General features: G+C 42.0%; 1 protein-coding gene across 5 annotated transcripts in view; it reads right to left on the minus strand.

The window, feature by feature from the left end:
- PFKP (phosphofructokinase, platelet) overlaps positions 1-16,227 on the minus strand; it is an 80,670-nt gene that overhangs the window by 54,360 nt on the left and 10,083 nt on the right. For all 5 annotated transcript variants that reach the window (XM_054020996.1, XM_054020992.1, XM_054020995.1 and 2 more), the window contains exon 2: positions 12,409-12,482. In XM_054020996.1, the coding sequence (XP_053876971.1) occupies positions 12,409-12,482 (74 nt within the window). The remainder of the gene's footprint in view (positions 1-12,408; positions 12,483-16,227) is intronic.

Here is a 16,227-nt window from a genome sequence, read left to right on the forward strand (position 1 = left end):
GATAAGCCTACCAATGTTTAAAGGGCGTAAAAGGTTAAGAATGGAGAAGAAAGTACTTAGGGTGATCCAAAGGAGTAATAAGATAAAATCAGTAAGAAGAAATTATATACTGAGTAAAATATTATGAGTATCATCCTGAGTGACCGTGAATTCTCTGAAGTCTCAAAAGGTTTATGGCATAGTCTCAAAAGGGAAGTGGTAGAAGCTTCTTCCCAAAGTAGACTGGAGAAATAAATACATTTTAGGTGCAATCATGCAGTGGGCAATGGAATAGACAGGCTTCAGGAAAGGTCTTTCAGATGCTAATTTCTGTGATTTTTCTACGTTTTACATGCTCTTAGGATTTATCTAAACAAGGTCTCTACAAAGTGAAGTATTTGGTAACACATTTCCCTCCAAGGTAAACAGAATACTGGAAAAATGCACGTGTGTGCACACGTGCGCACACACACATGCATCTACACACACACAAAACCAGGTTTTCTTCAGCATGAATTAATTTAGACTTTTAATTGTGATGCTTTCCATCCAAATCTGAGCAAAGTGCATCAAATCTCCTCATAGCAAGAAATGCTCAATTGCAGTCCAACAGGAGACAAGAAGGTTTCAACGAGTTATCCACCAACCAGAAGAGGTCCCTTAATCAGGAATTTGGTGAAAGCAAAGAACCCAAAATATTCTTGATGTCACAATCAATACGGGACAAAAGGGTCTTTCCCCACTGGTGCTCAAGCTATCTTCCTTCACGCATAAATTCATATTTTATAAGGCTAGAAGAGACCATTATGCTCATCTAGTGTGAACTCCTCTATAAGACAGGCCATAGAACAGTGGTTCTCAAACTTTTGTACTGGTGACCTCTTTCCCATAGCAAGCCTATGAGTGCGACCCCCTTATAAATTAAAAACACTTTTTAATATATTTAACACCATTATAAATGCAGGAGGCAAAGCGGGGTTTGAGGTGGAGCTGAAAGCTCACGACTCCCCATGTAATAACCTTGCGACCCTCTGAGGGGTCCCGACCCCCAGTTTGAGAACCCATGCCATAGAACCTCCCTGAACTAATTTCTGTTTGAACTAGAGCAGAGGTTTCAAAACTGTGGGTCGCAAGGACCTAACAGGGCTGCACTGAAGGACCAGGGTGAGGAGGGGGATCTACCCAGCAGGGGAAGCGGGTGGGGCTCTAGGAAGTTGACTATATGTTAATAAATTGAACAGTGGGTACCTGTACTGAGTACTGTAATACATTACTCCATGAGCAATGGGTTTGCTTGCAAACCAACATACTACTCAACATGAGTAAGGGCTATTCCATATTAACTCCAAGAGTGGACACTCTTATTCTGAAATAAAATTACCTTATTCCACATTAGCTAATCCACTCTGGAAGTGCATTACACTAATTCAGAATAAGGCAGTTTATTCCAGAATTCAGGTGTCTACACTGGGAGTTAATCAGGAATAATTAATCTGCTTTAAATTCACATCATATTTTATTCCGGATTAATGTTCATGTCTAGTCAATCCTTAAGGGTGATATAAGTGGGCCCTAAAATTGTTAGGGGGAGTATTCTCAGATCCTTGAACCCTGAAATCTCATATTCCTCTACTGCAAATTTAGAGTATATTTTCCAGGACTAAAATCAACAATTTAGGAGTTTTCAAATGCCCTTGTTTTTGGGGGATCAAAATTGTGCTCTTATTCATATTCTATAATAATTGCTAATTTTCCTTATACTCTGGGGTCCATTTTCCTTTGGGTTATTATCAAGCAGCACAAAGAACTTCCAAGAATTGTATAGGGCTCATTAAATTAATATCTGTTTACACATATGGTAAAACATCCCTATAAATAAACATGATGCTATAAAGGAGCTCAATCCTATTCCACAGCCAGTTTGTTCTTACTCAGTTCAAAGCTGTACCCATTACAGCTACATTTTGCCTGAACGTGGGGCTACTTTTTGCCACAACTGCAGAGCTCTTGACACTGCAAAAGAAACGAGTAAAAAGGATGAAACAATTTTATGTGGGGTCAGAGGAAGCATTAATGGGATGGACTGCCTTTGGCTCATCAACTGTAACAAAAAGAACGAGGAGTACTTGTGGCACCTTAGAGACTAACACATTTATTTGAGCATAAGTTTTCGTGGGCTAAAACCCACTTCGTCGGATGCATGCAGTGGAAAATGCAGTAGGAAGATATATATACACAGAGGACGTGAAAAAATGGGTGTTACCATACTAACTATAACGAGAGTAATCAGTTAAGGTGGGCTATAATCAGCAGTAGAAAAAAACTTTTGTAGTGATAGAAATTAATGGAGATATCCCATCTCCTAGAACTGGAAGGGACCTTGAAAGGTCATTGAGTCCAGCCCCCTGCCTTCACTAGCAGGACCAAGTACTGATTTTGCCCCAGATCCCTAAGTGGCCCCCTCAGGGATTGAACTCACAACCCTGGGTTTAGCAGGCCAATGCTCAAACCACTGAGCTATCCTTCCCCCCCATGATAATCAGGATGGCCCATTTCCAACAGTTGACAAGAAGGTGTGATTAACAGTAGGGGAAAAATAGCACAGGGAAATAGGTTTTACTTTGTGTAATGACCCATCCACTCCCAGTCTTTATTCAAGCCTAATTTAATGGTGTCCAGTTTGCAAATTAATTCCAATTCTGCAGTTTCTCGTTGGAGTCTGTTTTTAAAGTTTATTTACTGGAGTATTGTGACTTTGAGGTCTATAATCGAGTGACCAGGGAGGTTGAAGTGTTCTCCGACTGGTTTTTGAATGTTATAATTCTTGACGTCTGATTTGTGTCCATTTATTCTTTTGCGTAGAGACTGTCCAGTAACAAGTCAGGCTGAAAATTTCAAGGCCCTTAATTTCACCAATTGGATCTAAATAGGAATATTTTTAACTCTCAGGTTTTTGGTGGTGTTTTTGTTTTGTTTTGTTTTTTAACCTCCCAGAGCAGCTTCACTCCACCAGAGAGGTAGATCACATCATGGAACAGGCCACCCAAATAACCTGAGAGAACTTGCTTCAATACCAGGATGGATTTGATTTAAATCACTAGTCAGGAAGACTCGATTTAATCATGGATTTCTACATAAAAGTGCATTCTTCTTGGTTGTTATAACCTTAATACATATTCTTCACAACTCAGAGATAGATGTAGGTTTCATTTTTAGAAGGTACACACTATACATTTTTAAAGTGATTTATTTTGAAAACTTTTCAGATTAGTTTTACAGCTATATCAGAAAATGAATGATTGTTTGGTTATTTCATTTACCAAAGATAACTGAAGCAGATATTTATGAAGTAATTGGGAGGTGAACTATCTCCAATTCAACAGGTTAATCATTAATATTTGGAGGATTTTTTTGCCATGCTGTATTAGGAGGAGAACATCGCCAGACAGAGATTTAAATTGTTTTATTTAATTAAAACAACGTTATGTAGATTTTTTTCTTCAACAGCAAACATATAATATTTTAACAAAAGAAGCATATGAATTTTTGAATGTAAACAGTCAAGTTTTTCTTTGTCGCACTGTTTGCATTTTACACCCATGTCTGTCTTACCCACAGGCAGGGCCAGCTCTAACTTTTTTGCTGCCCCAGGCAAAAAAGAAGAGCACCGCCCCGCCCTACCCTCCCGCGCGAGCGCCGCCGAAATCCCCGCCCCCCCGCACCACGCAACCCGCAAGCCCCGCCCCCCTCCAAGCGCCACGCCACCCGAAGCCCCCGCCCAAGCGCCACACCGCGCCAGCCCCTGCCCCCCCAAGACCCCGCCCCCCGAGCACCACGCCGCCCGAAGCCTCCACGCCCCCCTCCGAGCACCACGCCGCCCGAAGCCCCACCCCCCCTCCGAGCACCACGCTGCCCGAAGCCCCTGCCCCCCTCCGAGCACCACGCCGCCCGAAGCCCTGCCCCCTTCGTCCGAAGCCCCGCCCCCTACGTGCACCATGCCACCCAAAGCCCCGCCCCCTCCAAGCACTATGCCGCCCGAAGCCCCGCCCCCCCCTCCGAGCGCCGCGCCTCCAAATCCAAAAAATAAAAATAAAAAATCGAGCGCCGCCCTGCCCCAAGGTGCCGCCCCAAGCACGTGCTTGGTCGGCTGGTGCCTGGAGCCGGCCCTGCCCACAGGTAGAGGAACTTCATTAAAATATTCCCAAACTAGTTCTCTTTTACAGCCTACTGCCATTACAGGTTTTCCCTTCTAGTGAGAATGGTATAGTAGATCTCAAATCAATGAAGGCTACACTCAGAAAGACCTCAAGACTTCTGGAATATGCTGCTCAAACAGTTTCACTTTTGTTTCTACTGCCTGTCCCTCCCTTCTCACATTTATCTCCAGACGTCTTCTCCTTGTCTGGATCTATTCCTCCCCCACCAATCTTCTATTCATTGAACTTTTTGAAAATTTGCACTTTTAGAGAGAGGTAAGGGATTGATGCTATGTACACAAATTTACAGAGGGACAATAGGATTGAGGTCTGTTATTTCTCACCTCTATATATTATTTATTCATTTAAAAACATTTTTGCTGTTAATAAGCATGTTATCTCTGGAGACACAAATCCACAGTTTGAGAACTGCAAAACTAAGCATCTCTGATGCTATCTTCTAGACTGAGCACTGAGTCCCATTGGGTAGATAGAAAGATTAACCTAAATAATCTATACAGAACCCCCTGGAATCCCATAAAATTGGGTCCCTAATCCATGAACTATTGGAACTCATTTACAAAACTTTTCTTAAACATTACATGACTATAGTCTCATACTATAGAATTAGAATTTATAATCCCTATTCCATGATGAGATATCTTCGAGTTATAATGTATCTTAATTAAAACTATCTTTAGATAGGTTTTTTCCTCAAAAAGCATTTTATCAAAAAAATCTGATTTAAATTTTAAAAAATCAGATGTTTTTGATTTTTTTTAAATCATTGATTTTTATCCACCCTATTCAATACAAAAACAAAACAAAACAAAAAACACTAATCATACTACTCAAACTGGAATCCACACAGGGTATCATCAAGCAACTTGATGTGGAGCATACCCTGGAAAAAGAAGAACAGGAGTACTTGTGGCACCTTAGAGACTAACAAATTTATTAGAGCATAAGCTTTCGTGGACTACAGCCCACTTCTTCGGGCATCCGAAGAAGTGGGCTGAAAGCTTATGCTCTAATAAATTTGTTAGTCTCTAAGGTGCCACAAGTACTCCTGTTCTTCTTTTTGAGGATACAGACTAACACGGCTGCTACTCTGATACCCTGGAAGAAATCTTTCCCCAAACCCCTCTCCTAGTCTTCCAAAGACCCCCCAACATCTCCAAGCTTATCATCAGAAGCAAGCTCCCCAGTGGCCAGAACACACCAATTCAAAGCGGTACCACACACGGCCAGAAAAACAGATGGAAAACTTGCTGACATATCTTTGCTATAATGATCAATACCCCTACACGTGTCTATCATGACATGTGGTGTACCTCATCCAGTGCATCAAATGTCCCAACAACAGCTATATGGGGGAAACTAGACAATCAATATGCTCTCCAATGAACTCACCCAGAAAAATGATAAAAGACAAAAACACCCTATCAACCATAGACAAACATTTTTCACAATACAAGCTGACCTACCAATCCTGATCCTCAAAGGAAACCTGCACAACACCTTCAAACTACAAGCCAGATAACTCAAATTCATAGCTCTGCTAGACACTAATGATCACAGTCTCAACAGAGACATTGGTTTTATGGCTCATTACAACAATTTGTAATCTACTAGCCCTTCTTTGTTCGGTCAGAATGACTGTAGCGGTGTTAATTGACAGCTTCATTTTAAGTGGTTTCTTGCAACACTTATTAACCCTGTATGTTTAACAATCTGTCCCACCTTGTATTTAGTTGTGACACTCCGGTTACCTTTTCCAGACCAGAAGAAGAGTTTTGTGAAGCTTGGAAGCTTGTCTCTTCCACCCAAAGAAGTTGGTCCAATAAAAAAATATTACCTACCTCCCCCCTTTGTCTTTCTCTGGGATCAATATGGTTACAACAACACTGTAAACAGCATACTTCTAAGGCATTTGTATGCACCCATGAAAGAAAAATGACTGCATGATTAATCAACACACAATCAAAGAAGAATAAAAATCAACACCCTGGTGACCGCCTACAGCAGAGGTGGGCAAACTACGGCCCGCGGGACCATCCTGTCCGGCCCTTGAGCTCCCGGCAAGGGAGGCTAACCCCCGGCCCCTCCCCTGCAGTTCCCCCTCCCCTGCAGACACACGGATGCCCGGGCAGCACTCTGGTTGGTGGAGCGGTGCGCTCCTGCCGAGCAGAGCGGCAGCGTATCTAGCTCCAGCCAGGCAGCGTGGCTGCCAGACATGCTGCTTTGAGCAGCATGTTAAGGGAGCCAGGGCTAGGGGGCTGGATAAGGGGCGGGGGGTCCTGAGGAGTCAGTCAGAGGACAGGGAGCAGTGGGCGGTTGGATGGGGTGGAGGTTCAGGGGGGGGAGGGGAGGACAGTCAGGGGCCAGGGAACGGGGATGGTGGATAAGCATGGGAGTCCCGGGGGGTCTGTCAGGGGGCAGGGGTGTGGATAGGCATCAGGAGACGGGGATTGGAGGGGTTGGATAGGCGTGGGGTCCCAGGGGGCCTATCAGAGGGCGGAGGGGGTGGATAGGGGTCGGGGCAGCCAGGGGACAGGGAACGGGGGGGTTGGATAGGGGTTGGAATCCCGGGGGGGGGGGGGGTTAGGGGCAGGGGTCCTGGGAGGGGGTGGTCAGGGGACAAGGAGAAGGGGGGGTTGGATGGGTCGGGGATTCTAACAGGGATGGGAAGTGGGAGGGGGCGGATAGGAGGTGGGGGCCAGGCTGTCTGTGGAGGCACAGCCTTCCCTACCCATCCCTCAATACAGTTTTGCAACCCCAATGTGGCCCTCAGGCCAAAAAGTTTGCCCACCCCTACAGTGTAATGTTGAAAGGGTTGAACTACAAGCTATTTCTCTCTCACAGGCATGTCCCCTACTCACAACGAATCATATGCTCCTGTATTCCAGACCTACACAAGTGTAAACAAGATAGAATGTTACTCTCTGTTGGAATCACTTCTCTGCTACAGTAACTACATTGTACATCAATATTCACCTTACACAACTTCTACAGATTCATGTCTTCAAACTGTCGTAACTAATCTGTGATTATCCCCAATTTGCCTTATCCTGGAAGGCATTAAGAAAGCTAAAAATTGCAGAATATCAGCAGTTACACATTTGAGTGTATTAAATGGTCCACAAAAGTATGACAGAATGCATCCCTGTATTCACACCCTACACACCATTGTAATAAATTTTGTATAAAATATGCCTGGTGAGGTATCATTGGAAAACTAATAACTCACTGGTCAATAATACCATAATGAAATGTGTGTAGCAACATTATATGTAAAGTTATGAATTCCCCCTAAATAATGTTAGTAGCACATGTTCAAACCCACGTGATTAGGCAGGACAGGTCAAGCAGGTCTTAAACAAAGGAATGAGCAGTTACCTCAGTTTACATATAAGTTGTAAACAGTGTCCTCAGACAGCAAGAGGGGAAGACAGGAGACAAGAAAAATCTGCATTTCAGCAAACAGAGGAAGATCTTTCACCACTCTCCTTTACTGTTTGAATGAATTTTAATTAGGGGTTGCCCTCAGGAAAATGAATTTCAAAGGGTGACTGAACTATAAAAGTGAAGGGCAAAACCCCTCCAAGTTATCTTTTCCTATCCATCTCTCATTCTTTCATGGAAGAAGGCAAAAGAAACCCACCCATTTGACTTTGGGGTGAGATCCTGACCTGAAGTTTGGTCAGCCCTGTTGCTGGAAGCATATGGTAAGAACTTCACCTGGAACCAAGTCTTGTTTGTTAAGTTTAGGAAGCATTTAATCTTTATTTCTCTTGTAACCATTTCTAACTTTAATGCCTTATACTTGTACTCGCTTAAAACATATCTCCTTGAAGTTAAATAAGCTTGTTTTATTCATTAATCAAAACTAATCCAGTGTTGGGTTTAAACTGAATTGAGTGGGTAACTCCATTTAGGGTAGCAAACTGTTGTTTATTGATCCCTTTAGATGGACAATGGACCTAATATACCTGGACTGTCCAGAAGAGGGCTGGACAGTGCAGAATACATGTTTTGGGGGGGAAATTTGGGACTGGGCATGTGTTGGGATCACCTGCAAGCGGAACCCAAGGCTGCTGGAAGACCGAGAGTAGCTGGTGTTTGCTGGCAAGCTGCTGGGGCCAGGGTTGCTGGACCAGGGCTGTGGCTATACACAGACACACAAAGAGTGTAACCTGCATACTGTTTGTGAGAAGTCCAGGTTGGGAGCTACAGCAGCAAAGCACTGTGAGGCACCCCAAGCTGCAGGGCAAGGGTGACATAACCCCTCACTGGTCTGGATTGCACCCCGGAATGTCATATAAAGAAGTATTTCTACATTTCTGGTAAATTTAAGAACAGATTAGCCTTGGACAGGCTGGAAAGTGAATGAATGTGAGCAGTCCTGAGGTAGGAACCCCAGGAGCAGCCAAGACTGAGAAGGCTTGAACTGAACACTTATCTTATTAATTTTGGGGTATATAAAGTCAGGAAGAGGGTGAATTTTTTACTTCCCAGTGTGAGGATGATCCTCCAGAGGCACAGACATGATATGGGGGGTCTTATGTGCCAGGCCCGTACTGTTATACTCCCTGCATACATCACACTGATCCTCAGATGCATTTTGGACCCCTTATGACCACTGTAGCCTGGCTTGAATAAGAGAATCCTTCACACTGCTCTACGACAGGGTAAAGAGAACAGCCATATAGTCCATATACAGAGACGCACCAGGGCAGGACAATAACACAGGAGCTTTAAGCCATCTTTGCATACTGCTTCTTGACTTGCACTCTGTGTATTTTGGCTGCACCCAGGGATCTGTCCCTAAGGCTTCAACCCCACATCTGTCCACTCTCGGCTCCCCCTATCATCATGAGGCAGGACCCAGTCCAGTACTTCACTGCCAATCGTCCATTAAGTCATACAATAGGGGTAGCAAACCATGCAGATTGCAGACATATTAATTTCGAACCATGGGAGGGGCAGGGGATGAAGGGTAGAATTAATATTTTCCTACTACAAAAAGAGAATTGGTATGCAAATAAGCAGAGCACTGTGCTCCAGAAATCTTTTGTGCTGTGCTGCCACAACAACCAGCTTCTGAATATTTGGTGTGCTCATTAGCTTGCCAATTCCTAGAATTTCCTTTCAACTCACAGCTAATTTGTATCCCTTCTGACAAGGGGTTAGATTTGGGTGGAGGGGGGAGGAGGAGGCAGGGTAAGAAGTTCTTTGGCTGTCTTTCTTGCAAGCTAAAATTGTGGAAAGCTTTTACCATATTTAGCCTCAGAATAACCTTCATCATATTTCATATGATAGTTGAATTAATTTCTGCATTTTAAAACAAAATTGTAAAGTGTCCAATATAACAAAATTTGCTTGATGGTTGTTTTTCAAATAGCTGTTACTATTTTTCTTTCGAGCCCAAACTCATGTCCATTTTAAAACTGCCACAGACTATTGGATTAACCATATGTACACATTATTCTGAAACACATATAAATGTATATGTTGCTTATGTTACTATACAAACTTCAGTGAATGCCTTGTTATGCCAAGTAACTTTTACAGCTTAACGTGTCCAGCATTAGGAATAACTTAAGTTAAAAAATAAAAGGAAAAACAAACAAAAAGCCTCCTTTACAAATGTGTTTTATAGCTCTAGTGGCTGCACTCTGAGTATAAACAGATATGGACAAAAATGAATAAATAATCAAGTTTAAAAATATAAATGGTGTGTTAGGTAAATACAAACTAGCAAACGCTGTATTTTCTAGCACTTCTATAATTAAATTTGGTTTATATGACATATTAAAATCACCTTTAATTAGCAAAATTGCATCCCACATTTTAGCCTAGATAAAATGTTTATTTTGGCTTATAAACTTCTAAAACGTAAGAACAGCCATTCTAGGTCAGACCAATGATCCATCTAGCCCAGTATCCTGTCTTCTGACAGTGGCCAGTGCCAGGTGCTCTGGAGAGAATGACCATAACAGGCAATCGAGTGATCCATTACCTGTCATCCACTCCCAGCTTCTGGTACTCAGAGGCTTGGAACAGCCAGTGCATAGGATTGCATACCTGACCATCTTGGCTAACAGCCATCGATGGACCTAATCTCCATGAACTTATCTAGTTTGTTTTTGAACTCTGTTATAGTTTGGGCCTTCACAACATCCCTTACCAATGAGTTCCACGGGTTGTGTGTTGTGAGTAAGTACTTTCTTTTGTTTGTTTTAAATCTGCTATCTATTCATTTCATTGGGTGACCCCTGATTCTTGTATTATGTGAAAGAGTAAATAACAGATGCTTATTTACTTTCTCCATACCAGTCACCATTTTATAGACCTCTATCATATCCCCTCTTAGTCATCTCTTTTCCCAGCTGAAAAGTCCCAGTCTTTTTTAATCTCTCATCATATGGAAGCTGTTCCATACCCTTATTCATTTTGTTGTCCTTCTCTGTACCTTTTCCAATTCTAATATAACTGTTTTTGAGATGAAGTGACCAGAACTGCACGCAGTATTCAAGGGATGGGCAAACCATGGATTTATATAGAAGTATTATAATATTGTCTGTCTTTTTATCTATCCCAGTGGTTCTCAACCTGTGATTCATGGACCTCCCTAGGGGATTCATGGACTATGTCTAAGAGGTCTGTGGAAGACTTAGACTGAAAACTGACTGAACAGAATTCAACTATATATACAGACACTAGATTTCCAAAGGAGTCCACACCTCCAATTGAAAATTTTTAGGGGTCCACAAATGAAAAAAAGGTTGAAAACCACTGATCTATCTCTTTCCTAACCGTTTCTAACATTCTGTTTGCTTTTTCAGCTCTTGCAGCACATTCAGTGGATGTTTTCAGAGAACTATCCACAATGACTCCTAGATCTCTTTCTTGAGTGGTAACAGCTAATTTAAACCCCATCATTTTGTATATATAGTTAGGATTATGTTTTCCAATGTGCATTACTTTGCATTTATCAACACTGAATTTCATCTGCTATTTTGTTGCCCAGTCACCCAGTTCTGTGAGTCTGTAACTCTTTGTAGTCTGCTTTGGACTTAACTATCTTAAATAATTTTGTACATCTGCAAATTTTGCTACCTCACTGTTTACCCTGTTTTCCAGATCATTTATGAATAAGTTAAACAACACTGATCCCAGTATAGATCTCTGGGCCACACAACTGTTTATCTCCCTCCATTCTGAAAACTGACTATTTTTTCCTACCCTTTGTTTTCTGTCTTTTAACCAGTTACTGATCCATGAAAGGACCTTCCATGTTATCCCATGATTGCTTTACTTTTAAAAACTAAAGGCTTCTAAAGGAGAACTGATATAATTCCAACATACAATACAAATGGGCCACTTGTTTGTTTAAAATGTTTACTGTATTCCAATATTCACATACTTTAAAGATAAAATATATCTCTTTATTAAATTGAAGTACAATATGGACATTTTCCCTGTAACATTTACATAGTTTTCTCCTTTTGATGTACATGTATATGTCTTTCAAATTTCCATATCCCATGCACTTTGAATATAACTTCACATACATATACATCAATCACAGACACAATAGTTCTGATGTTTGGAAAGAAGTGGAGAGGACTTCATCTTGTAGCCAGCCTGTCAACTACTCCCCTTAGTTTGTAGAATGGGAAAAATTGTCCAGTGGCTATAGAACCAGCAGCAGACTACTCTTGTCATGTAATCTTTCTGTGCCTCAGTTCCCCATCTGTAAACTGGGAATAATACTACTTTCCTGCCTCACAGGGGTGTTGTCAGAATAAATACCTCAAAAGTTATAAGGTGCTCATACTATAGTAAGGGAGGGGAGGGGAGGGCTAGATGAATACCATACAGAAGGTATTCACGTATAGATAGACAGGTCATTGCTGCGTAATGCAAGGCCTGATCCCATCAACTACCACAACTAAGTCTTCTCAATATTCCCAACCCCTTGCTGTTGTATGGAGAAAAGGTCTGGAACCAGAAATCAAACTTCTGTTTTAATTAGAATATCATCTCTTGGTCATTACCAGGTAAATTACCTTTCATGGGTAAAAAAGGCTTTTGGTGTGATCAAAAGGAACATCATGTGTAATATTTTGAGTCTTACACCATTAAAGTCCATGTGAAATTTCCACAAGAACAAGGTCCAAACGCATTCAAAAATCAAATACAGAATGAATACAACAGGAAAACTAACCTCATAGATAAAATACACTTTAGCTTCTACGTAGATTCCCATACGCACTACCGCACGTACTGCAGCATTCATACCTGGGAAGAGAAAATGAATTCATTTATTACAAAATTATGCAAGGTCATCTCAATTTTCTAATATTAACTTGAAATACCTTTGTCAAAAACAAAATCCAACAACAACAACAACAACGAAGGAATTAATTGGAAGCTATAATTTGTTTCTAAACAGAAAAAAAAAAGCTTTTACTATAACAGAAATGTACATACTGACAATGCAGCCAGCTCTAGAAGTTGAAGGGGGCAGAGTTATTTGTTTTAGCACCATCATTATATGGACATTAAACAGGGGAACTTGATGAAATTGTCAAAATATTATCAGAATAAACAGTAATTAGAAAGTGATGACTGCTAATTGACAGAAGGCTGGTGATTTGGCACCTTGCAAGAGGGGAAAGTAAGCTGTGCCAGCATTTTTTCCTGGTCCAGCTTACTTTCTTCCAAACCAGCTCAGTTGCACAGATGGTGTGCTGTGGAAGAGCAGAGCCACGTGAGAGAGACGGGCGGAGGGGGGGGGGGGGGTAGCAAGCCAGTGCCAGCTGCTCTCCCCTTGAGTACACATCTGTGATGTGGATAGCATAGGTAAGGGAGTGCCTTATGGTATCTTATTACCCTGTGCGGGCATGTCCTGCAGCTCACAATGGAGCCCTTAGTATTCTTTTCATAGAAGCTTGACAAATGGAAAAACACTTGGCTGAATGATGTCATACTTGTTTGTATCAGTATTAATACTTCAATGTATTAAGCAGCAAATATGTTCCACAGAACCATTTTATAGCAAACGCAACGGGTGTCAATCCAAAGAGTCAAAAATTATGTGGTGTCTATTGTAATGGCTCTCTCCATCTACCATGGGGAATATTACTAATGATAAAAGACATGGAGAATTACCAACAGACTCCAGGCACAAGAAACAAATACAGAGCTACAAGAGAGGGGCAAGGAAGCTAAGAAACTTCTCTAACAGCTGTTCAGCACTCTCGTTGGACTTCTAGATAGGCCACAGCATAAAATATAGTATAGTATCTACAGTCCCCCAGATCAAAAGGATTCATTAGTTACTGGAAATAGCGAAGAAATAGATCAGCTCTGCTGATGACATAGGTGCAAAATAATCCCTGATTTGAAACACATAAGGTGATTAAACCACACAAGAGAGTTGAACTGAATCTCCATACCCACAAACAAAGTCATGCATATGGCCTGTCCTCAGGGAGCCTAGATACTATCACTTCCAGGGAAGTATTTAAAGTCCCACTGAACTAACCTCTTTGTAAATGCTGAAATTGATTAGTGTGAAGGTCTCAGTGACCCTGAGGTTACCTCAAGTGCCTATTACTTAGGAACACAAGACAAATAAAGTCATTGTTATTAAACGGAAGTCTTTCATTGTGCAAGAACTGAACATTAAGGCTATGTCTACACCAGAGACCTGTACCAATGCAGATCTCTAGTGTAGCCACTCTATGTTTATGGGAGAGTGCTCCCCTGTTGATATTAAACCACCCCCCGCGAACGGCACTATGTCGGTGAGAGAAGCTATACTACTATTTTTAGCATGCCAGTTTGATGGAAGCCAGTGCAAGTATGACTACATGGGCTGGGAATCGCACCCCCAGCTCCAAGTGTAGACATACCCAGTGAGGAAAACAAGTCTGTCAGCTAGGGAGAGCAAAGTAGTAGCAAATATCCATTCAAAGAGGCAATTCTCCTTCCAGAAACCACACACACTTTGAGTCAGGTTTTTTTAAGGCAATGCAGCTACATCAATTTCCACTGGCTGAAGATCTGGCCTTTCAAGTATCGACTAAGGCCAGGGAGGGTGCAGTAATCGCTGTAGAGTGTGGCACAGGGCACTCTTCACCTCCAAAATCTGTCCATGTTCTCTATGGCATTTGTGGTCTCTGCCAACCCAAGAGTAAGAAGAGATGCAAGTGTTGCTTAGCATACTAATATTTTTATGCAGAATACTGTTTCTCTAAACCAAGTCTCTATAGATACTGATGGTTAATTGCATCCCTATAGTGATGAGCAGGGTAAAGGCCATGCTTTTTTTTAGAACTATCGGCTGCTTTTGGTACCATTGATTTGTCTATAGGGTCTTACGGACATGTTCAGAATGGCCATTCATTGAGTTTTCTCCTTCCCCACTTTCTTCCTTCCGGAAAGCTCTCACCTGCTGCATCCCTCAGGATTCCACCTTATCACCTTTCCTGTTCAACATGTATGAGGTGACTGCAAGATGTTTTGCGGATATAATAAATACTGACCAACACAAAGTTCTGTGTCTGTCTTCCACTGACTAGTCTCATTAGCCCAAATGTGCGATTGACTGGAAGGAAAATGGACAGGCTGAGATTCAGAATGGATGTGACTTGCACCAGCTAAAACAGAAGAGATTCTTGTGGGCATGAAGAAGCATTTAATGGACTGGGCAAAGGCATTAGCTGCATCATCTGCTGATGATGCATGTCTGCATTTTGTCAATGTTTTCTAAATTAAGATCCTAATGGATCCGTCACTGATCCTGGTTTTTCAGGTTACAGCTGCAACACATATTTATTTTAATCATCTGTGGCTTGTGAGGAGTCTGATCACTCCCTTCTAATGCAGAATTCTTCCCTGCCAGTAACACCTTTGCACCTCCAGACCACACTATGGTAATAACCCATACTTAGGCCTAACCTCTAAGACCACCTTGAAGCTTCAGCTAGAGCAAAATATAACTGTCTTCTGCTCAACCAGAGCAGACCTGTGAACACAACACTCATGTTCAGGTCTTTGTACTGTTTCTCTGTCCCACTCCTGGGATCAATTCAAGGTGCTGGTGATAATCTTTAAAACCCTGAAATGTCAAGGACACATTAACTGCATTACATCATTTAAGGCCAGGGAGGGAAGCACTTTCTTATCAGCTATCTAGGGCTGAACCTGCCAGTGACTTCGATTGTCAACTCTTTGGAGGAGGGACCATCTTTTTGTTCTGTCTTTGTACAACACCTAGCTCAATAGTGGCATGATCCATGACTAGGGCCTCTAGTCATTATGGGAATACAAATAATAATGGTAAGGTGACTTCTCATCTTCTTTCCAGCGGAGGGCAACAAAAATGATTAGGGGGCTGGACCACATGACTTATGAGGAGAGGCTGAGGGAACTGGGATTGTTTAGTCTGCAGAAGAGAAGAATGAGGGGGGGATTTGATAGCTGCTTTTGACTACCTGAAAGGGGGTTCCAAAGAGGATGGATCTAGACTGTTCTCAGTGGTACCAGATGACAGAACAAGGAGTAATGGTCTCAAGTTGAAGTGGGGGAGGTTTAGGTTGGATATTAGGAAAAACTTTTTCACTAGGAGGGTGGTGAAGCACTGGAATGGGTTATCTAGGGAGGTGGTGGAATCTCCTTCCTTAGAGGTTTTTAAGGTCAGGCTTGACAAAGCCCTGGCTGGGATGATTTAGTTGGGAATTGGTCCTGCTTTGAGCAGGGGGTTGGACTAGATGACCTCCTGAAGTCCCTTCCAACCCTGATATTCTATGATTCTATGATTCCCTCATTGTTGGTGATCGAACAGAATCCAAGTGTGTTCAGTGTTAGGATATGTTATTAGAAACTTGTTTAACCTTTGTCTGAATTTTTTTTTTCCAACTTTCTGACTTGGTGCCAGTGTATATGTTAACATTTCAGGAGATGGCTGCAGTGATTCATTATTAGTACCCATTGCTGGCTGCTCGATGCAAGTAAGCACCTAATAGCTTTGGTGAAC

This window comes from Malaclemys terrapin, chromosome 2 (genome assembly GCF_027887155.1).
Source record: "Malaclemys terrapin pileata isolate rMalTer1 chromosome 2, rMalTer1.hap1, whole genome shotgun sequence".
Lineage (NCBI taxonomy): Eukaryota > Metazoa > Chordata > Testudines > Emydidae > Malaclemys > Malaclemys terrapin.